A 24,504-nucleotide genomic window follows, 5' to 3' on the forward strand; every position below is an offset into this window, starting at 1 on the left:
TTTAAATCTGTATGTACGTATATGATCTGTAGTGGCAATAATAGTGGTTATGGTGTGGCAGTATTACTTAGGTATTATGTATTCTAGGTACGCCCCTGGTGAGAGGAGTAACATTTTTATTTATATATATATATATATATATATATATATATATATATATATATATATATACGCTATTTTTATTTTACAGTGACCCCCCGACCAACGATGGCCCCGACATACGGTCATTTCAACATACGATGGTTTGTATGTCGGTGCCATCGCATAAACGACTACCTGGCAGCGCAGACTGCTTCAGCTGCCACCGGATAGCCGTTTACGGTGCCCTGTGTGGACCGCCGACGAACACTTACCTGTCCTCGGGGCTCCGACGCGTCCTCTTCGGATCCCCTGCATCGTCAGCACTCTCCATCGTCGTCATCACGTCGCTGTGCGCGCCGTCCCGTCATCCAATCGGAGCGGCATGCGTAGCGACGTGATGGCGGCGACGGAGAGTGGTGATGGAGAGCGAGGATGCCGGGGAAGCAGACGCCTTGCCGGAGAGTTGGGGACACCCTGAGGACACGGCGACAGTGAAGGAAGGCGACATCCAGGGCAGCGGTGACGAGCGGTGATGGTCCGGAGCGACGGGGACAGGTGAGTATAACTTCCTATACCAGTGGTCTTCAACCTGCGGACCTCCAGATGTTGCAAAACTACAACTCCCAGCATGCCCGGACAGCCGATGGCTGTCCGGGCATGCTGGGTGTTGTAGTTTTGCAACATCTGGAGGTACGCAGGTTGAAGACCACTGTCCTATACTTTACATTGCACGGATTCCTCAACATACGATGGTTTCAACAAAGAAGGTCCATTTGGAACAGATTACCATCGTATGTTGAGGGACCACTGTATACATTTTTTTGGGGGGAGGGAAAAAAATCTTCGGGGGGTTTGTGCCCATGATCATTAAAAACTCTAACAATGTCCCTGACTGCTATGGCTTAATTGACTGACCACTTAAAATGACCCTACAGAGACATAGGGGGGTTGGGGCTGGACTTTTGCACCAGGGTCTATGAGACTTTAGCTACGCCCCTGCAGCCAGCACACCTCTAATGGGTAATTCTCTATGCTCGGACATGCATGGAGCTGCACTACTCATCCAAACAATAAGAAAGTAGCAGACCAGGTACTATGGTTATAACCCAATCTTCTTTATTTCTTCATATTTAAAAGCATACTTCTTAGCAGACAAAACAACAGAATTCTTGATGCATTTTGACCTATACGGTCTTAATCATAAGCAAAGATTAACAATATGGTTATGTCTTATGATTAAGACCCTATAGGTTGAAAAACGTCAAGCATTTTGACTACTGTAATGTATGCATTTAAATATGAAGAAATAAAGCGGTTCAGCTATTAACCATAGTACCTGTGCTGGATGTCTGCTACTTTCTTCTCATTTATACCCATGGTATAAATCAAAATCAATTGAACCCACAATAATACTACCGTATACTTCTAAATATATTTCCAAGGTAGTGATTAACTAGATCTAGTTCATATATGTCCAACATCAGAGAAAATATAACACATTTTTCTGCCATCGGTATTGCCACCGGGCAGAGAAACAATGCAGGAATTCCTAACAAGTGCCCATTCAAGTGTGTGCGTCATGCCACATTAACAGCACCTAAACAAAAGTGGCGCTATTTTTGGGAAGAACTCTTATAATTTTTTATAAAGACAAACAACCCCAATAACTTTACTGTACCCAATGCCAACATAGTCATCATACACATTGTGACACTGTGGCAAGGGAAAGGTGTGTTTCCCTAGCTAACCCTGGAGAAACCTAATTAATGAGGTAGCAGAAAGGGTAAGTGTGTTCAAATGGAAGTCATACAGAATAGTTGGAGATCTCCCCAGAAGACAGCAAGGTGGCTGTAGGGGGGAGGCAGGGGTCATGGTGAAGAACACACAGCCCGAGCTGTGAGTGGCCCCAACAGTGAAGTGGACAAGACAAGGAGTCTTAGCACACACAGCAAGAGGTTGCACATGCTAAGTGTGAACAGTGAGTAGAAGGTTGCAGGAGGCATAAGTTTAACTGGCTGGGAAAAGCTCACCAGTTGATAGTCAGGGCATGCTGGATTGTGTAGTCAGTGACTGGATTGTCTAGGGTTTTGTTTGTTCCTGTGTTATGTTTTTATTTATCCTCCAACCTGTCTAATAAAGCTGGCTAGGGGCCTGACTTGCATAAAGTACTGTTGTTTGCCTGCTGATTGAAGTGGAAACATGTCCTGTGGAGGTGTCAAGGACGATCCCAGAGCTATCCCCAAGGAGAAATCCTTACAACATGTATATAAAGTACAGTTTGCATGCACAAGCAGTATATCCATGTAAATAGAGCACCTTCCATTGTGTTGGTGAGATTGCTGGCTATACTCAGAGCTCGTTGTCTCAATATAGGATCTTCCAATAAGTCCATGGAAACATGATATGAACTTAATCTTCTTTTCCTTAAATCATTTTCTGTGTTCGTACCCTAAAAAATAAAAAGTCAAAAGTTACTAGAGAAGATTTTAGGGTCCCTTGAATGGTGTCTTTATATTGGTGCATCATGCATCAAGCAACTTAATGTAGCTACTCAGATCTCAGATGATCTTAGATGAAAGTTATAACTGGCTTCTATTTCAGCAATTGCATTGCTTACTACATGCACTAGCATAATATTTATTTATTTATTTTTTGTTTGCATTTTTATATAGTGCCGCTTTGGATAGATGTTTATTACAAAAGTAGCATGCTGGGCCTTTTTTTTTTTTTTGCAGAACAATTGCCAAAATTATTGTAACATTACAAATAAAAGTCTATTAGTGTTTTAATGGGAACCTACAACCTCCATACTGTGCAAACAGCCATTTTTCTGTTCTAATATGCTGGCCTTCAGCATCATCACAGGTCACTATTTGACCTTGACTCTAATGACTGTCTTAGTGCCTAATAAACCAGCTGTCGCCAGTGTCTGGTACCATTATCGATAAAGATGTCTAGAATTTTTTTATTTTCTTTATTACCTCAAAACTATCTTTCCAGCAATTTAAGGGGTGACAGTGATGGGCAGGGAAATTGCTGGCAGTCAATACTCATTTTCTATCTTTTTGTCAAGAACAAGCAATAAATGGAAAAATGTTCTGCAGGTTCCTATAACATGGCTTATGGCTAGGAATACATTGCCTTAATGCTATAGCTTGTTTTATGGCGTCGTCAAGCAGCATGAAGGATTTCAACTCAAGGCCAAAGTGTTCTTGAGCTGAGGGCAGCAACGGGTAAAGGGTCCTGTACCTTGAGGTGGAAAGGCATAATCAACAATAAGATGGTGGTGAAGAAGATTCTAAGCCTACAAAAATATGAGTAATATTTTAGGGATAGAGAAAAGAATGGTTTAAACCAGTCAAGTCCTCTTTCTTCCTTGCTCCAAGATAAAAAGAGTGATCTGACAGACTGGTTGCTAGGGAAGGGATAAAAATGGTGGTTTGTCCCAACTACCAGTCTGTCAGATAAAAACCAGACTGAAAAACAAAGCAGCTTGGCAGAAGTAAAACCCTGTAGTCCATCTTGTGCTGCTGTATTTATCAAATATAGCACATATAGCGTATATCCAGTGTATTCGTCGCTATGTGAAATCCGCTGCACATTTCCTGCATCATATCCTCCTATGAGCAGGCACACAGGTCTACCCGACGGCAGCCCTGTGTTTGCAGTAAAGTTTGGAACCTCACTGCGCACACAGGGCTGCCGCTGAGTAGTCCTGTGTGTCTGATCATTGGAGAATGTGAAGCATATTTCCTGCTATGTAACAGATTTAGTGCAGCATCAAATATGCTGCATTTACGCTATGTGTGACCCTACCCTAAGGGTACTTTCTCATGTACAGGATCTGCTGCATATTTTTCTACCCATTGACTTTAATGGGTAGCAAAATCAACTGCACAAAATATGCAGCAAAATATGCAGCAGATCCTGTACGTGTGACCGTACCCTAAAGGGGTGTTCCGGGACTATATGATTAATGGCTTGTCCACAAGATATGTAAATAAAGAAAAAAAGAAGGCCCAAAGAGGCGCCTAGGGCATTACCCTGGGAGGCAAATAGCTCCCCATAAAAAGTGGGGGTAAATGGCCGCTCACCTGGAGCATATATTAAATACACATGTAACCTCAATCTGAGGTGCAAGAGGAGGATTCTGTTCAAGCCCGCAGGTCTCAGGATGGGTCCAGATGGAAATCCTGCAAGTGAACTGGATATGGCAAGGAAAAAGGTCACCTTCACATGGGTGCTCGGAAGTCCAGAGAGATCTGACAGCCAAGTCATGGAAGTGGATTAAAGTTCAAGCTTTATTGGTTCACAGCAACAATAGCACGTTTCGGAGTGTGCATACCCCTTCTTCAGATTGACAGATTTGTCAATCTGAAGAAGGGGTATGCACACCCCGAAACGCATTATTGTTGCTGTGAACCACTAAAGCTTGAACTTTAATCCACTTACATGACTTGGCTGTGAGATCTCTCTGGACTTCCGAGCGCCTGAGTGAAGGTCACCAGGATAAGCCATCAATAACTGATCGGCACAGTGCCGACACCCAGCACCCCCACCAATCAGCTGTTCCACGCTCTACACTATAAAGTGAAGGGGCTGGAAACCCAGCAGTGTCATTGTATCGTGGTGGTAACAAGTAAACTTTTATTGAAGTAAATGGGAGCAGAGCTGCAATTAACCGATACCACCACTATACGATGATAGCTCCATCACTGTGTAGTGCAGGGTGCCGATCAGCAATCCTGTGGATAGGCCATCAATCATAGTCCTGGGAAACCAAATTTCAGTAGAAGATCCGGTTAAATAACTTTCTCAATTTGATCTGTTTCTAAAAGGGTTTTCCTGCCCCATCCAAGCCCTATTAGGAGTCTTTATACATTAAGCAGAGCTCACAGAGAACATCTCTCCTTTGAGAGAACCAGACTCATCCAAGCTTTACAAGGATGGATGATTGATTTCAGTGAACGCTATGTAATGCACCATTGCAGAAGCAAAAAAGAAGACTTGATGACATGTTTCCTCCATGCTAGCAGCTGCCAGGACCCTTACACTCAGACCATTGTCCTTCAATCTGTCTCATAATACCAATTTAAGTTTGCTGCTTACTAGACCTCTATGGCTATACTGACCTGTCATAATGGCTTCACATTTAGTGATAAGCATCAGTAATTGTGGTCGGTAAAAGCCATCATGGAGCCAGTCTACAAGATGGCCAAATCCATTGGACATATTTGCACCTAACTAAAAAGTATCAAAAATGGTGCAATGGGTGATATCACATAATTCTCCCAAGAGAACACACATTACAATATAACCTAAAAACTGTCTGAAAGAAATTTCTAGTCAAACTTATCTGTAAACTTGTACTTCCTGATATGATTTGGATAGGAGAGAGTTCACATGAACCACAAAAACTATATCTTGTGGCCATGGACACATTACGATGTCAGTTGTGATAGTAGATTAGATAGTAAAAGTTCTCACTGTGAGGTCAAGCACCCTTCAGAATGTGCACTGCTTTTTAGCCTTGAAATAGGAGATTAAACAATTCTGAATATTTTATATTCCCTATTTTATGGTGTTCTAACCATTAAAGGGGTACTCCGGTGGAAAACTTTTTTTTTTTAAATCAACTGGTGCCAGAAAGTTAAACAGATTTGTAAATTACTTCTATTAAAACAATCTTAATCCTTCCAGTACTTATTAGCTGCTGAATATTACAGAGGAAATTCAGTGCTCTCAGCTGACATGACCACAGTACTCTCTGCTGACATCAGCAGAGAGCTCTGGGTTCCAAAAAGTAAAGAATTTCCTCTGTAGTACTGGACGAATTAAGATATTTTAATATAAGTAATTTACATATCTGTTTAACTTTCTGGCACCAGTTGATTAAAAAAAAAAAAAAGAGTTTTCCACCGGAGTACCCCTTTAAGGCTTTATTTGCAAAAAGCTAATATTCTGCCGGGGGGGGGGGGGGGGGGCAGATGCAACTTTATTTTAATTATTGAAGTATATAATTCATAGATCTATGACTAAGGTCCATGTGACCGAAACATGTCAGATCCAGTGCTCATGCTACCTCTAGTTACTGGATGTATGGATTTAATACTACAATAATAAAGATGAAGTTTTATCTGGAACTCCTCAGCTGGAATATTGGCTTTTTGCAACTGGTGATTGTTTGGCTTCACTCTGAGCTATCCATGCTGGACGGTGCATCTAGAAGAAGAGATGAGAGCTGGCTGTGGTGTGCAATTGTACATTCTTGGACTTGTAGTAAGGCTCCATCTCAGATTCCGTCTTTTTTGTAAACAAAAACTGCCTGATGCACTACTTTTCCCTACAAAAGTGACACACACCTCAATGTAAACCAACAGACTCCACTATAAGTCTATGTCTGGCACAGCATTTGTGGGTTCCATTATAAACAGAATCCCCAATGCAGTTGTGGACAGAACCCCAGGATTCATTTCCACTGCATTTGTAGTGTATGTCTGGTGTATGCGCCAGAAAAGCTCCTGTGTTCCCAACCATGGTGCGTCCAGCTGTTGTAAAAAGACAGCTTCTGGCTGTCTGACCATGCTAGGAGTTATACTTTTACAACAGCTGGAGGCAGCCCAGTTGGGAAACACTGTTTTGGGAGACTGGTGTAGGAAAGTGTTTCCTGAACAGGGTGCCTCCAGCTGTTGCAAAATGACAACTCTCGGTGTATACGTCTAATGCACTATTTCCCAACCTGGGTGCCTCCAGCTGTTGCAAAACGACAACTCCTAGCATGCCTTTGGCTGTCTGGACATGCTGGGAGTTGTAGTTTTGCAACAGCTGGGGGCACCCTGGTAGGGAAACACTGCTCTAATGTATCCATAGGTGTCCATTCGACTTTTATCCTTCGTTGAGCTAGTATAGGTCAGTATACCATTTTTTGTTGGTTTTGTAAAGAATAACCAAAAGTTGACCATGCTATTCTATACAGAGGAATTAAGCTAAGTAGTGGAAGTCAGGCCAGGTTCGCCAAACAGGAGGTATATTGCTGACTGAACAGTATAGATTTTTTTTCCATTTTGGGAGCTTATGGGCGATGTATCCTACTAAATGCATAGGCCAAAGCTGTCCCTCAGAGGTATACACTAAAAAATCCTTCACCTTCTAAAATATACTGTAAGCTCAGTGTGAAAGCGCCCAGGGGGAGATTTATCAAAACCTGTGCAGAGGAAAAGAGGACCAGTTGCCCATAGCAACCAATCAGATTGCTTCTTTCGTTTTGCAGAGGCCTAAAATGAAAGCAGTGTTCTGATTGGTTGCTATGGGAAACTGCTCCACTTTTCCTCTGCACAGGTTTTGATAAATCTGCCCCACAGTATGTTTTTTTTTTCTGTGTCAATTCCAATCCTGATTCCGACCAAATTACTGACTGAAATACTTACCAAAATACTGACCGAATACTGACAATATTACTGAATGAAATACTCACCAAAATACTGACCATATAACTGACTGAAATACTTACCAAAATAATGAGAATTTTACTGACCGAAGTACTGACCAAAATACAGACCGAATACTGACCAAATTACTGTGTGAGATCATATCCTCAGGCTGGTTGCACTCACGCAGTATTTGGCTCAGTCTTTTGCATCAGTATTTCTAAGCCAAAATCTGGAGTGGGTCCAAAACAGGGTACGGTCCCATGTAGCTGAGCTGTGATTGGTTGCCATAGGCAACAAAGAGAACTATACTATAAGACAGTGTGATACATCTCCCCCATGTATTCTTTATTTAATAGTTATTTAATTGGTTGCGGTATGGGGGCGGGGCCACGTGCTGGCGTGACTTTGACGCGTGACCCCGCCCCCAAACCTCACTGAACACACAGGCCTGCTGCAGGGTAGCCCTGTGTGTATGCTCATCGCAGAATAAGCAGCATATATTCCCGCTGCGCAGCACACTTTGTGCAGCGTGAAATACACTATGTGGGACCGTACCCAAAAGGTCCAAACCTTTCCATTATATTTTATCTTTTTGTAGGTTCCACTTCTAAGGCTGCTTTCACACTATAAAATTCATCTGTTTATAAACGTTCCATTATAAAAACCCTGAAAATCGCCTGTTAAACGGCCGTTCCAAAAGCCCACATGGCCGTTAGAAACTCCCATTATAGTCAATGGGATTTTTACATTATATACGTTATTAATAATGGACATTACAAATGTTATTAATAACGGACGTTATTTTGTGACGGGAGAAGGAACGGAAGAAATAGTGCATGCACTATTTCTCCCGTTACTATCTTCCATCACAAAATAACAGGCAATAACGGGTTAAAATGGATAATGTAAAAATCCCATAGACTATAATGGGATTTCCTAACGGCTGTATGGGCTTTTGTAACAGATGAATTTTATAGTGTGGAAGCAGCCTAATTTTTGGCTTACAAATACTGATGCAAAATACTATCCAAACAATGCTGTGTAAAACCAGCCTCAGAAATATAACATCACTTTCCCTAAAAAGTATAAGTACTGAAAATCTGTGGCGGCAATCAATTTAATAACTATAAAATAAAGAAGACATGAGGGAGATGTGTCTTACATCTTATAGTATAGTACTCTCTGAACGACCAATCACAGCTCAGCTTTCATTTTACCAGAGCTATATAAGATGAGAAATGAAAGCTGAAGCTGATTGGTTGCTATGGGCAACAAAAACAATCTTACTTTTGGGGTTGTTCAGGATAAGAAAAATAAGGGTCTGCTTTTTTTCTCTCTCAAAAACGGCGCCCTTTCTCTCCATGAGCTGTGTCTAGTAGTGCAACCTCTTTTACAGCAGTGTTTTCCAAACGGTAGGCCTTCGCCTGTTGCAAAACTACAACTCCCAACATGCCCGGACAGCCAACGGCTGTCCGGGCATGCTGGGAGTTGTAGTTTTGCAACAGCTGGTGACACGCTGTATGGAAAGCACTGGACTACAGTATTTTTATGGCTTTGCTGCCATAGTCAGTCAATTCCCATTGACTGACACTAAGATGACATACAGGCCGCCACTCCTATAGCCTAACCAATAGGCTGTAAAGGTCAATATGCCATAAATGTCCCCTAGATGTGGTTGTCACTGATGCTGAAATGGAGGGCTCCCCGGCCCCATGCAGCCTGTTTTTGGCAGGGAATTACATAAAGAGCATAACACGCAGGCCTACGCTGTTTGTGTCAGTCCCATTAAAGTCAAAGGGGTACTCCGGTGGAAAACATTTTTATTTATTTTTTTAAATCAACTGGTGCCAGAAAGTTATACATATTTTAAAATTACTTCTATTTAAAAATGTTAATCCTTCCAGTACTTATCAGCTGCGGCACACTACAGAGAAATTTGGATTTCTTTCTGGTGTTCTTTTCTGTCTGACCACAGTGCTCTCTGCTGACACCTCTGTCCATATCAGGAACTGTCCAGAGCAGAAGAAAATCCCCATAGCAAACCTCTCCTGCTCTGGACAGTTCCTGATACGGACAGAAGTGTCAGCAGAGAGAGAACTGTGGTCAGACAGAAAATAAATACAACTTCCTGTGGAGCATACAGCAGCTAATAAGTATTAAAAGGATTAAGATTTTTCAAATAGAAGTCATTTACAAATCTGTTTAATAATTGTTTTCCACTGGAGTACCCCTTTAGAATGAGTTATGCAAATGTATTTGGCTTCTTTTGACTGGAGGGGGCTGGGAGCCATGTTTTAAACTTTGCTTAGGCTGCATTCACATCTCGGTTCTACGTTACAGGTGCCGGATCCGACTGGGGAAGGGGCAAACCGGGCTCTCCCATACCCCAGCCGGACCAGCGCTGAACTCCATTCACTTTAATGGTGACTCCGGTCGGCTCATTTTTGTTGACCCGTATCCAGTTTTGTGACCGGACCTAAAACCATAGTATACTACAGTTTTAGGTCCGGTCAGGAAACCGCATACGGGTCAAAAATGAGCCGACCGGAGTCACCATTTGACTCTGGTCGGCTCATTAAAGTGAATGGAGTTCAGCGCTGGTCCGGCTGGGGTACGGGAGAGCCCGTTTTGCCCCTTCCCCAGCCGCAATGTAAAAACGAGATGTGAATGCAGCCTTATCTAGAAAAATGTGTACAAATACAACTGAAAATACATTGTGTAAATATAGACTCATTGTTAACCCCAATGGGATTACCCATACATAATGCCATACATTTGGTTGTGGCTGTGTCTAGAAATGCATCACATAACAGCTCAACCATACAAGTGATTGGCAGGTGATTGGCGGTCAAAACCCTCCCAATTGGATAAAAATCACATGCCATTATTAGGCCATTAACATTACAGTCTAGTAAATGGACAATTTATATGTATGTAAACAAAGAACCTCCACCTATACTTATATGCAACTTAGGAGGTCAGATGTACACTATTCTATTTGAAGATCGCTATCTCTTAGATGTAAACTAAAGAGCGATAATATATGTATCAAACCATACCTTGTTAGTTGAACCAAGAATTAGTGTATACTACTAAATGTTGATAAACTATGTTAGTACATTATAGGCCTTGCAAAAAGCAGTCACATTCAAAGCTTGACCAACCAATTATTTGTTCCTGGTGGAAGCACTCTACAAAGGCTACCATGCCTTAACTATTTGAAACTTCCTTACATTGTCATCAGAAGCTGGTTTATCTATTATCACCTCTGGCAGTAGTAGTCCAGCAGGCGATGTTGGAGCAGAAGGGCCACCGAACAGAGAGACCACTCCATTGCAGTCCACGGTGCTGTGCATCTTGCCATTCACTGGAAGCACTGGCAGGGTTTTTGACACCTTGCTGGCTTGACTTAGGTTACTTCCCCGTCTTTGTCTGTGAGGCACAAACAAGGATCCTCGTCTACTCTCATTGTCCTCAAATGTGCTATGTTCGTCATCGGCAAAGTCATTTTCTGATGTCACATCCTTCCCACGGCCTAGGAACATACTGAGTATGCTGGTCCTGCTGTTGCGCCTTGGTGTGACATCATTGCGGACATCCAGCAGAGACTTTAAAATAAGAAAAAGAAACAATATTAGATATATCATTTACACACCGTGGCTAAACCAACACCCAAGACTACCAAGATATGCAATGCAAATGTCTCAGAACTACAACAATCATATAAGAAACACTGCCTTATGGACATATAATGTGGGCATAAGGATAAATGCTTTAAAGCTTTGCTACAGTACAGTCATATTGTGCATTTTGAAGGGTGGGGGGGTGATGGTTTGGTCCGGCTGCGGGAACGTCTTGCTGTGCTAGGTTTCAGGCGGCCGTGGGGGAGTGTGATGGCCGGTGGTCACTCATAATCCGGTATGGAGCGGAGTTTGCTCCATGCAGCAGATTACTTGGGTGTCGGGCCGGACCTTTGGATAGGGCATAAGATGTCTAGATGCGGATTACACCTTTAAATCCCACTAACATATATAATTCCAAAAATTACATTCTATTTAAAATGAAAATTAATTTTTTTGTATTTTATATATTAAAACAAAAAGTTTATGAAAAAAAAAAAGATACCTCATGGGGTGATGAGGTCTTTGTTAATCTAATTCCATCATAGAGGAACTTTTTCAGGTTGCTTTCTGATGTGGACTTGTGAAACTTTTCGTCATCGCCCTTTTCATCTCCATCCCCTTTCTCTCTTTGATGACGTTTCTTTCTTCTGTTTCTCCTTTCCTTGGCACTTTTTGAGCTTAACTTGGTACTTTTTGAACTTAACTTTGAAGCTGCAGATGAACTCTCTGAGAGTCCACCATAACCAGTTCCACCACTAAACTCTCTGGAGCCAAGGGCTGCTTCTTGAGCTGCGAAAGCCGCTGCCTAATGGAGGACAAAGAAGCACAAAGTGATATCGTTATTAATTTAGAAAAAAAAAATGGTTGGGATCTTGATATATTGCTATGGGCAACTCCCCCATTTTTCCCTTGCACTCACACACACTTTAATAAATCTCCACAGGAAGCTCATCATAACAAAAGAGCAGGCTTTCCCCGAAAACAAAAATCAATAAGTCATTAGAGAAACATTACAGTAACCAATACTTGCAATTAAATCAATGCTTTCTCTTCACTTAGTCAATAAAGCTATCTGAATAAATGCCAAGATGAGGTTATATAAGTGAGAAGGTTAGTAAATAAGCCAATATATAGTAAGTTTCAAGATGAGGAAGGCCATGGAGATACAGGACTTTCATAATGGCTTTATACACTGTTAAAAAAAATAAACGGAACAACAGAACACTAAGATAACACATCCTAGATCTGAATGAATGAACTAATCGTATGAAACTTTACATAGTTGAATGTGCTGACAACAAAATCACACAAATTATCAATAGAAATCAAATTTATTAACCCATGCAGGCCTGGATATGAAGTCACACTGAAAATCAAAGTGGAAAACCACACTACAGGCTGATCCAACTTTGATGTAATGTCCTTAAAACAAGTCAAAATGAGGCTCAGTAGTGTATGTGGCCTCCACGTGCCCGTATGACCTCCCTACAACGCATGGGCATGCTCCTGATGAAGTAGCGGATGGTCTCCTGAGTGATGTCCCCCCAGACCTGGACTAAAACATCTGCCAACTCCTGGACAGTCTGTGGTGCAATGTGGAGTTGGTGGATGGAGCGAGACATGATGTCCCAGATGTGCTCAATCGGATTCAGGTCTGAGGAACGGGCGGGCTAGTCCATAGCATCAATGCCTTCCTCTTGCAGAAACTGCTGGCACCTTCCAGCCACATGATGTCTAGAATTATCTTGCATTAGGAGGAACCCAGGACCAACCGCACCAGCATATGGTCTCACAAGGAGTCTGAGGATCTCATCTCGGTACCTAATGGCAGTCAGGCTACCTCTGGCAATAACATGGAGGGCTGTACCACCCGACACCATTACTGACCCACTGCCAAACTGCTCATGCTGGAGGATGTTGCAGGCAGCATAACGTTCTCCATGGCGTCTCAAGACTCTGTCACGTCTTTCACATGTGCTCAGTGTGAACCTGCTTTCATCTGTGAAGAGCACAGGGCGAATTTGCCAATCTTGGTGTTCTCTGGCAAATGCCAAATGTCCTGCATGGTGTTGGGCCGTAAGCACAACCCCCACCTGTGGATGTCAGGCCCTCATACCACCCTCTGTTTATGACCATTTGAGTGGACACATGCACATTTGTGCAGGGCTCTGGCAGTACTCCTCCTTGCACAAAGGCGGAGGTAGTGGTCCTGCTGCTGGGTTGTTGCCCTCCTATGGCCTCCTCCACATCTCCTTATGTACTGGCCTGTTTCCTGGTAGCGCCTCCATACTCTGGACACTACCCTGACAGACACAGCAAACCTCCTTGCCACAGCTCGCATTGCTGTGCCATTCTGGATGAGCTGCACTACCACAGCCACTTGTGTGGGTTGTGGACTCCGTCTCATGCTACCACTAGAGTGAAAGCACCTCCAGCATTCAAAAGTGACCAAAACATCAGCCAGGAAGCATAGGAACTGAGAAGTGGTCTGTGGTCACCACCTGCAGAACCACTCCTTTATTGGGGGTGTCTTGCTAATTGCCTATAATTGTCAATCAGTGTTGCTTCCTGAGTGGACAGTGTGATTTCACAGAAGTGTGATTGACTTGGAGTTACATTGTGTTGTTTAAGTGTTCCCTTTATTTTTTTGAGCAGTGTAGTTTGAAGAAAAAAGTGTAGTTGTGGCTCATGCCAACCTGTGGAAACCTTGAATGACTGAGAATTCAGACTAAATCATAGTGCATTGTAGTAAAGGTGCCCCCGTAAATATTACATTAAACATGTACTTGTCGTTAACAAAAATGTTTAATATAATGTAGATAATACTATTATATGTATATTTGTAATATACATTGGTTAAAAAATTTGCATATTTTGGGGGGAAAAATGCTGTCCCTGCAGCTATTGCATGTGTGTCTCTGTGAGGAGACCAAATGCAGGAAGTAACGGCCTGACAAGCAGGGCTCTGTGCAGGCTCCTGGCTTGTCAATCATCCTGCTGTGTAAGCTGCCGTAGTGAAGAAAATGGTTCCCTGCGGCCAAATGTGACCGCACAGCTGATCAAAAGTGCTGAATTATCAGAACCCACTCCATAGTATTAGTTGTTGTTGGGGGGGGGGGGGGGGGGGAGGTTGGGGGGGTGCAGCCTCTGCTGAGTATTTTGCAGCAGCTTCCTGGAAACATTTCTCTACCCCGATAGCAAAATATCTCCTTGCTGTGAGAGTGGAGAGATCGGGGTAGAGATGCGGGGATCCTGGGCACGTTTCTCTACAGCAGGTTCTTCCCTGATCACGCTCCCACACAAGGATGTCTGGTCACATGTCTCCCCCCGGGAGTGTGTCATAAAGCCTCACTTTACAGAGTGTGTCACAGAGCCTCACTGCACAGAGTGTGTCACAGAGCCTCACATTACAGAGTGTGTCACAGAGCCTCCCTTTACAGAGTGTGTCACAGAGCCTCACTGCACAGAGTGTGTCACAGAGCCTCACTTTACAGAGTGTGTCACAGAGCCTCACTGTACAGAGTGTGTCACATAGCCTCACTTTACAGAGTGTGTCACAGAGCCTCACTGCACAGAGTGTGTCACAGAGACTCACATTACAGAGTGTGTCACAGAGCCTCCCTTTACAGAGTGTGTCACAGAGCCTCACTGCACAGAGTGTGTCACAGAGCCTCACTTTACAGAGTGTGTCACAGAGCCTCACTGTACAGAGTGTGTCACATAGCCTCACTTTACAGAGTGTGTCACAGAGCCTCACTTTACAGATTGTGTCACAGAGCCTCACTGCACAGAGTGTGTCAAAGAGCCTCACTTTACAGAGTGTGTCACAGAGCCTCACTGCACAGAGCCCTGCTGTGAGACAGACAGACAATTGCTGCAGTGACAGCTCTGCCACAGCTCTCCCGTGCAGGAGGCAAAATCTCCCCTTCCATGTATCTCTATGGGAGAGGCGGGGATGCACGAGGGGGCGTGTTGTCGACTTCACTGAGGTCGACAACACGCGCATTAGCCGCGCAGAGCTGCGGCAATGCCAGGTTCCCGTACGGGAGATCATGGAGGGTCCCAGCAGTCTGATCCCCGCGATCAGACACTTATCCCCTATCCTGCAGATAAGGGATAAGTGTCTAACACTGCAGTACTCCTTTAAAATAAATGAGATGTCTATGTAATGCAGTGTTTCCCAACCAGCCCGCCCCTAGCTGTTGCGAAACTACAACTTCTAGCATGCCCGGACAGCTAAGAGTTGTAGTTTCGCAAAACAACTGGAGGCAGGCTGGTTGAGAGACACTGCATTACACAAATGTCTTATTTATTTATTTACAGAGATCTCTCTTTGCTTTCAAATGATAAGATTCCTAAACAGAGGACACCTATCTAGATCTCTATTCAGATCTGCAAAACTCATGATTCAATAATATCGCCATACAGGATTTGCAAGGATTTTCTAGGTGCATATATAATTTAGAAAAATTTGAATTGAAATTGGCTTTCTAAATTAGACAACCATCTTAACCTGACAGCAACTTTTCAAAGTGAATCTGCAGGCAGTGTGATCATTTAATACCCATTCTATACATATACATCATAAGTGAGACTGAGAATTATGTTTTTAGATATTAAACTTTGTAAGGCTGCATTCACATCTCGTTTTTACACTATGGGTGACTATGGGACCATTGCTGAACTCCATTCACTTTAATGAGCCGATCGGAGTCAAACGGTGACTCCGGTTGGCTCATTTTTTACCCGTATCCAGTTTTGTGACCGGACCTAAAACCGTAGTATACTATGGTTTTAGGTCCGGTCAGGAAACTGCATACGGGTCAAAAATTAGCCGACCGGAGTCACCATTTGACTCCGGTCGGCTCATTAAAGTGAATGGAGTTCAGCGCTCGTCCGGCTGGGGTACGGGATCAGTTTGCCCCTCCCCCAGCCGGATCCGGCACCCATAGTGTAAAAACGAGATGTGAATGCAGCCTAAGTGATGTACCTGGAGTCATTGAGGTTTTACACAGCAGCTCAGTGTCGAGCATTGAACGCTACATTGGCCATTACCCAGAACTCTGAGTCAAGGAGTTGTCTTTCTGCATTCATCTTTTTCTGCACTGCAAGTACGCCTCCTGCCTGATAATTGACAACTCTCCTTAGCACAAGCTTGGCTGAAATCAAGCACGGAGGCCTGTCAAGCATCAGGCAGGAGGCGTACTTGCAGTACAGAAAGAGATAAATGCAGAAAGACAACTCCTTGAGCTGCTGGGTAATGCCCCAATGCCTCGTCTGACATACAGCACAGGTTAATATCTAAAAGGATAATCCTGGGACATACATAGCAAATATATAGATTGGGTAATAATTGACCTACATCACAAAACCAGCAGCTTAACTTTGAAAAAGCTGCTGAAAGGTTTGCCTTAAAGGGGTACTCTGCAGCTCAGCGTTTGGAACAAACTGTTCCGAACGCTGGAGCCAGCAGCGGGAGCTTGTGACGTCATAGCCCTGCCTCTCATGATGTCACGCCCTGCCCCCTCAATGCAAGTCTATGGGAGGGGGCGTGACATCCGTCATGCACCCTCCCATAGACATGCATTGAGGGGGCGGGGTGTGATGTCATGAGGGGGCAGGGCTATGACGTAATGAGCTCCCGACTCCAGTGTTTGTAACAGTTTGTTCCAAACGTTGAGCAGCGTAATACCCTTTTAAGTCACTTCAACGCAGAGCTTCAATTTACAGAAAAGAATCACATAATATTTTAACACATTAATGTGCTGGCTTAGTAATGAAACCCCTTCAAGTTTTTGTCTGGCACACAATGACATTCTGGGCCATTGACTGTGCAAAGAACTGAGGCACAACTTGGCAGGGGAAAGCTATGAAAGTGTCTCAGCCCTTCATCCTCGGGTTGTTCAATCAGTGGGGTTTCAGAAGTCAAATCTTCACCACTCAGAAATTGATGGAATGATCTTGTGATATGCTATTACTTTGTGAGGTGAGAAAACCAATTTATAATCTTTTTTGTTTTCTTTCTTACTTTAGGTCATTGGATTCACTTGCTATAAACTACTACATATGTATGTATGAAATTGCTAAAAAGTTGTGTATTTAAAACGTAACCATCAGATCCAATAAAAAAAACGTTATTAATATATCACTCAGTAACTAATCCTGACCATGTACATCTAATTTTTATGTGTCTTGCACCTTTATTTATCTTTTAATTACACTTTTAATTTAGCTCACTAGTTCCTCACTGTGCAGGTCTCCGTCCCCTCCCCCAGCATGCTGTCTGCTCCCATCTCCCCTAGCATTAACAAAACTACAACTCCCAGCTTCTCCTCACTGACAGAAGCGGGACACAAGCTGACAGTGGGGGGATTTTCCTCCAGCTCTGAGCCCTGCGCTCACAGCTGTCAATCAAAGAAGTGTGTCCATGACATAGGTGATGATGCATGGACACAGCAGGACTAGTATGTGTCCAAGCAGGCAGGGGGGATAATTGTTTAACAGGCTTTTTCAGTATGAAATACTGAAAATGTTCTAATGAAAGCAATTGCAAAACCTATTGGTTTTGCATGCTCTACAACATATCAAAAGTTTTTGTATCTGAAAGTGCCCATTTAACAATTTTTCATTTTCTACAAATCCATGTATTAACAAGCGCGATATTAATGCAGAAAGCCATGTTTCTTTAAAACAAAAGATGCCTGATGAAGCGGATATCCTGTGAAACGTGTTGCATTATGGTAATAAAGTTCTTTTGTACTAAGAAGATTCCAAGCGCCTATTTGATCCTGCCTATTCCTTTGGAGGTGTGTTTTATATGTTTCTTTATTGGTATTTACAGTACAGCAATTTCTCAAATGGTATATGCACCTAGCAAGTCTTGTGAATCTATTATAGATCTACGAGTAGCTTAGTATGAGCCTTTAGTAGTCTATGAACACCATATTACAGATATAAATACCAGGAATTTATAATACAGTGATCTGCATAAGTATCCATTTACAGGTTACCTGTGTGGGTCCAAATTAGGATAAGAGGTACAGTGGGGATCAAAAGTTTGGGCACCCCAGGTAAAAAATTGTAATAATGTGCATAAAGAAGCCAAGGAAGGATGGAAAAATCTCCAAAAGGCATCAAATTACAGATTAGACATTCTTATAATATGTCAACAAAAGTTAGATTTTATTTCCATCATTTACACTTTTAAAATAACAGAAAACAAAAAAATGGTGTCTGCAAAAGTTTGGGCAGAATTTATAGCATGCACTGCCCCCTTTGCAAAGCTGAGACCTGGATTGTTATGTTATGGATTGTTCTCAATCATCATCTGGGAAGACCAGGTGATGTCAATCTCAAAGGTTTTAAATGCCCAGACTCATCTGACCTTGCCCCAACAATCAGCACCATGGGTTCTTCTAAGCAGTTGTCTAGAAATCTGAAACTGAAATTAGTTGACGCTCACAAAGCTGGAGAAGGCTATAAGAAGATAGCAAAACATTTTCAGATGTCAATATCCTCTGTTCGGAATGTAATTAAGAAATGGCAGTCATCAGGAACAGTGGAGGTTAAAGCAAGATCTGGAAGACCAAGAAAAATATCAGACAGAACAGCTCACAGGATTGTGAGAAAAACTATTCAAAACCCACGTTTGACTGCACAATCCCTCCAGAAAGGTCTGGCAGACACTGGAGTTGTGGTACACTATTCCACTATAAAGAGATACTTGTACAAATATGGTCTTCATGGAAGAGTCATCAGAAAAAAACCTCGTCTACGTCCTCACCACAAAAATCAGCGTTTGAACTTTGCAAATGAACATATAGACAAGCCTGATGCATTTTGGAAACAAATTCTGTGGACCAATGAGGTTAAAATTGAACTTTTTGGCCAGACTGAGCAAAGGTATGTTTGGAAAAGAAGGGGAACAGAATTTAATCAAAAGAACCTCTGTCCAACTGTTAAGCATGGGGGTGGATCAATCATGCTTTGGGGTTGTATTGCAGCCAGTGGCACAGGGAACATCTCACGAGTAGAAGGAAAAATGGATTTAATAACATTTCAGTAAATTTTGGATGCTAACTTGATGCCATCTGTAAAAAAGCTGAAGTTAAAGAGAGGATGGCTTCTACAAATGGATAATGATCCTAAACACACCTCGAAATCCATGGGGGATTACATCAAGAGGCATAAACTGAAGTTTTTGCCATGGCCTTCACAATCTCCTGACCTCAACATAATTGAAAATCTATGGATAGACCTTAAAAGAGCAGTGCGTGACAGACAGCACAGAAATCTCAAAGAACTGGAAGACTTTTGTAAGGAAGAATGGGCAAAGATACCTGAATTGAATTGAAAGACTCTTGGCTGGTTGAAAAAAGGGTTTACAAGCTGTGATACTTGCCAAAGGGGGCAGTACAAGATATTAACTCTGCAGGGTGCCCAAACTTTTGCAGACACCATTTTTTTGTTTTCTGTTATTTTGAAAGCGTAAATGATGGAAATAAAATCTAACTTTTGTTGACATATTATAAGACTGTCTAATCTGTAATTTGATGCCTTTTGGAGATTTTTCCATCTTTCCTTGGCTTCTTTATGCACATTAATATACATTTTTACCTGGGGTGCCCAAACTTTTGATCCCCCCCTATATAATTTGGCTAAATGAGAAAAGCTACATTAACGAATACACAGATAAACTGGTACAAAGTCAATTGATTAAAATTGGCAACCCACATTTTATACACTAGATATACACCATAGATTATATTGTTTTGGATACATACACAGCATTTTCTCATACGATAACAAGAAAACATCCCTCAGCCCTCATAATCATTGGTGACCCTCTTGGATTAGAAGAGACTAATTGTCCCTTCTCTCAAGGTCGGACTACCACACATACAACATATCTGGCGGCCTTACTCATAGAACCCTTGTTTTTCTGGTATTTAATCATCCAGTTACTATTAACTATTTAGTTTTCATGAGAATGACTATGTGCATGTGTCTAAAGCAGTGTTTCTCAGGTGCGGTCCTCCAAACAGGTCATGTTTTCAGGATGTCCTTAGTATTCCAAAGGTGATATACAGGTGAAACGCGTAAAATTTGAATATCGTGTAAAGTTCATTTATTTCAGAAACGCTACTAAAAAAGTGATACTAATATATGAGAAAGACTCATTACATGCAAAGCAAGATAGCTCAAGCTGTGATTTGTCATAATTGTGATGATAATGGCTTACAGTTCATGAAAACCCAAAAGCAAACCCCCACCCCCCGCCGCTCCAATTACTATGATTTGGGGAGCCATGTCATCCACTTGTGTTGGTCCACTGTGCTTCATTAAAGGGGCACTCCACTGGAAAACATTTTCTTTTAATTCAACTGGTGTCAGAAAGTAAAAGAGATTAGTAAATTACTTCTATTAAAAAATCCCAATCCTTGCAGTACTTATCAGCTGCTGTATAATACATAGGGAGTGCTTTTCTTTTTGAATTTCATTTCTGCCTGACCACAGTGCTCTCTGCTGACACCTCTGTCCATGTCAGGAACTGTCCAGAGAAGGAGCAAATCCCCATAGCAAACCTCTCCTGCTCTGGGCAGTTCCTGGCGTGGACAGAGGTGTCAGCAGAGAGCACTGTGGTCAGGCAGAAAGGATGTTCAAAAAGAAAATAACTTCCTCTGTATTATACAGCAGCTGATAAGTACTGGAAGGATTGGGATTTTTTAATAGAAGTAATTTACAAATCTGTTTAACTTTCTGGCACCAGTTGATTTAAAAGAAAATGTTTTCCAGTGGAGACCCCCTTTAAGTCCAGGGTCAACACATCCATCTACCAGGAGATTTTGGAGCACTTCTTGCTTCCATTCCTTTTATGTTGCATTAATGAAATACAATGGACTTTTGCACAATATTCACATTTTTCGAGTTACACCTGTAATTGTGCTGATGCCTGATACATTAGTTATATCCCCTGTGAAAGACTAATCAAGAAGGTGACTGGGAATGCAGGAATAATATCGGCGTTGGATGAATGTAGGTAGCGGGACCACAAGTGTAAAAACCAGGTCTGTTTATTCAGCAGAGAGTCAACGCGTTTCGCTGCGCATGCGCAGCGAAACGCGTTGCCTCTCTGCTGAATAAACAGGCCTGGTTTTTACACTTGTGGTCCTGCTTCAGCCATTCGTCCAGCGCCGATATTATTCCTGCATTCCCAGTCACCTTCTTGATCAGATATTTCCAGGAAGGCTGCGGTCGATCTACTGATAATTCCACACGCTCTCCATTGTTGTGCGTGAGTTCAAACAGCCTGCTTTGGTAAGCTGCTGTTGGTTCCCCCCCTCCCCCACCCTGTTATCCTTGAGATCCTACACAAGGAGCACCTTTTACCTTCTTTCTGTGAAAGACTAAGGAAATCCAGAAAACATGATCTGTTGGGAGTTCTTGAGGACCGTACTTAGGAAACACTGATCTGAAGGCTTAACGGGGTATTTATTTTTTTTTTTTAAATCAACTGGTGCCAGAAAGTTAAACAGATTTGTAAATTACTATTAAAAAATCTTAATCCTTCCTGTACTTATTAGCTGCTGAATACTACAGCGGAAATTCTTTTCTTTTTGAAACACAGAGCTGTCTGCTGACATCACAAGCACAGTGCTCTCTGCTGACATCTCTGTCCATTTTAGGAACTGTCCAGAGTAGGAGAAAATCCCCATAGCAAACATATGCTGTTCTGGACGGTTCCTAAAATGGACAGAGATGTCAGCAGAGAGCACTGTGTTCGTGATGTCAGCAGAGAGCTCTGTGTTTCAAAAAGAAAAGAATTACCGCTGTAGTATTCAGTAGCTAATAAGTACAGGAAGGATTAAGATTTTTTAATAGAAGTAATTTACAAATCTGTTTAACTTTCTGGCACCAGTTTATTAAAAAAAAAAAAAAAAAAAAAAAGGTTTTCACCGGAGTACCCCTTTAATTTAAAGTTCAAGCTTTCTCATCAAACTCATCAAGCAATCAACCATAATATTCCAATTATCACATTTGACTAGTAAGCATTGAGTATGGTGGGCAGTAGAGATAAACGAACCTCCCAAAATTCATTTCAGAAGGTTTCTCTTAGGTATCAGCCATCATATTCTATTTTTATTTGGCATCTGATTTAAATTTGTAAAGGATCAAGGAACTTATCTATTAACTATAATTCAGTATAATATTCTATATTTTGCAAAACCCCTTTGTGATGGATCCTTCTCCAGCAGAACAAGTCAGAGCTGTAACTCCTGTAACTCGCTGTAACTCTTTTGATCATTGAACATGGTTGCTAAGCACAGTGTTCCACTTCTACGCCAGTATCTTACCCCAGTCATAGTAAAGAAGATAATTGCACTGATAGGCACACTGCTAACACATTTGGTGCATTTAGGAATAGTGAATTTTTTTCTTGAAATGGACATCTTTAACCCTAGATGTAAGCAGTATTATGTTACTGTAAAATACAAATGTCAATCTTAAAGGGGTATTCCCCGCTAGACATCTTATCCCCTATCCAAAGGATAGGGGATGAGATGTCTGATGGCGCCCCCTCCCATAGGCTTGCATTGAGGGGGGCAGGGCGTGATGTCACGTGGGTGCAGCTCATGAACAGGGGTGCTGCAGGAGAGATCGCGGGGGTCCCCAGCAGCAGGCCCCCACGATCAGACATCTTATCCACTATCCTTTAGATAGGAGATAAGATGTATAGGGGCGAAGTACCCCTTTAAACTCATACAATATCGATTCTCGATATATGACCTGTATGTCTTCTTGATGTTTTCTCAGCTGCTCCATCATTTGCTGAAATTCAGCTTCCTTCTGCTCAGCTTCTTCTAGAGTTGCCTGGTTCTGCTCTTCATAGGCCATGGCAACCACAGCCAGGATCAAGTTCACCAAATAGAAGGAGCCCAAGAAGATCACCAATACGAAGAAGATCATGTAGGTTTTCCCAGCAGCTCGTAGGGTCTAAAGAAAAATACATCATTGACCAATTGTTAACATGTTGTTATCTTTTTACATTTATTGTTTTCAAGATTGGAAATGATCTGCATTTCATTGGTTAAAATATAAATCTTTAGTACTGTGACAGACAATATTTCAGGGATATCTGATAGCCCCCAGTCCCTGCTCCCTGCTCCTTTATGGTTTCTGTTTATGCTCAGCTAATCACTGGCCTTCAGCAGTGACCCTCCCCACCTAGTGGCTGGCTGTGTGGGCAGTGCCTGTAAGGACAAAATGTCAGACGAAGTAGGAAGCAGCGATAAGCAGCAGGCATCGGCAGCCATTAGAAAGACAGCTGCAAGGGATCAGGGCAAGTGAGTATGCTTTTTTTTTTTTCTTAATAAAATCAACTCACATTTAAATTTTTTCCTTTAACTGGAACACCCCTTTTAAGTAAAAGTTTACATTTTAGGGACACAATTATGTGCTAATACATTTCAGAATATAGTGAAAACTCTTTTAGAAGACCACCCAAAATTGCATTCAAAAGTTGCCTTCTATGGGGGCTGTCTTCTCAAATAAAATAGCCACTATGCACGATGTATGTTGGGATGAATACTTATCACTGAAAATCTGGCCTAGGGGTCTTCCCAAAAGAGGTAGTCTTTTAGAGATGTTTCACTGTATATTTTTTATTAGGGTCTCTAACCACAGCTACTGAGACCTCAGGAGTTTAATGCATATGGATTTTACCCTAGTGGCATCTGCAGACAGCCAGAAATGTATTATTAAACTGTAAGAGGAGACCTTATAATACATTTTTTGCATTCAGGTATCAAAAGGTATGCGATTCCATCCTCATCAACTTTGAAAAAGGGGTTTGGCCTTACACGCCCTCCAAATTTACTAAAACTTATGTTGTAAACTTCAGCAAGTTGCATAGGGCATTTATTTAGAGCTGTGTGCCTGGGGACAAGATTTTACTTCTCGGCAGTCACTGCAGCTCTGCTCTCACTGCTGTCCAGCAGCCCTCACCCCAGAGATAAACTGTGTGATTGGCTGAGGCTGCACACACCTCCCAGCTCTCTGCACTAAAGAAAGACAACATGTGGCCTTTGTCTCTCAGAAGGGTGAGGGCTGCTTTCAGATTTGGATTTGTACAGGGACGCAGTGGATGGCAGGATGAAGTCTTTTCCTCAATCCCTGCATGTTAGTGACAACTGAAATAAGGGAAACTGCTCTACATAGCTAATGAATAATATTTAGACAATTAAATTCTCTAAAGGTTTTTGAGAAGAAAAGGATGGGCTATGGGTATAGATCCCTGGAGTACCCCTTTAAGACCTGTGATTTTGTAAAGAGAAGCAGCCAATTTCAGGCTCTGTAAGGGTACGTTCACA

At 42.2% G+C, this 24,504-nt stretch overlaps 1 protein-coding gene and 1 long non-coding RNA gene across 6 annotated transcripts in view; one reads left to right on the forward strand and one right to left on the reverse strand.

Moving 5' to 3' along the window:
* The window catches only part of LOC130284382 (sodium channel protein type 2 subunit alpha-like), a 226,218-nt gene that overhangs the window by 123,537 nt on the left and 78,177 nt on the right, over nucleotides 1-24,504 (reverse strand). For 3 of the 5 annotated variants that reach the window (XM_056534671.1, XM_056534672.1, XM_056534673.1), the window contains exons 10-13: nucleotides 22,922-23,128; nucleotides 11,637-11,939; nucleotides 10,745-11,119; nucleotides 2,398-2,530 (exon numbers count right to left, since the gene is read on the reverse strand). In XM_056534671.1, coding sequence (XP_056390646.1) covers nucleotides 2,398-2,530; nucleotides 10,745-11,119; nucleotides 11,637-11,939; nucleotides 22,922-23,128 — 1,018 coding nt within the window. The remainder of the gene's footprint in view (nucleotides 1-2,397; nucleotides 2,531-10,744; nucleotides 11,120-11,636; nucleotides 11,940-22,921; nucleotides 23,129-24,504) is intronic. The other 2 variants (XM_056534675.1, XM_056534674.1) reach the window with 1 other exon arrangement.
* LOC130284384 (uncharacterized) lies at nucleotides 11,861-23,085 on the forward strand. The gene is made up of 4 exons (XR_008847010.1): nucleotides 11,861-11,997; nucleotides 17,168-17,202; nucleotides 17,832-17,940; nucleotides 22,949-23,085. It is a non-coding gene; the product is annotated as an uncharacterized LOC130284384 (long non-coding RNA).

Source organism: Hyla sarda, chromosome 8 (genome assembly GCF_029499605.1).
Source record: "Hyla sarda isolate aHylSar1 chromosome 8, aHylSar1.hap1, whole genome shotgun sequence".
Lineage (NCBI taxonomy): Eukaryota > Metazoa > Chordata > Amphibia > Anura > Hylidae > Hyla > Hyla sarda.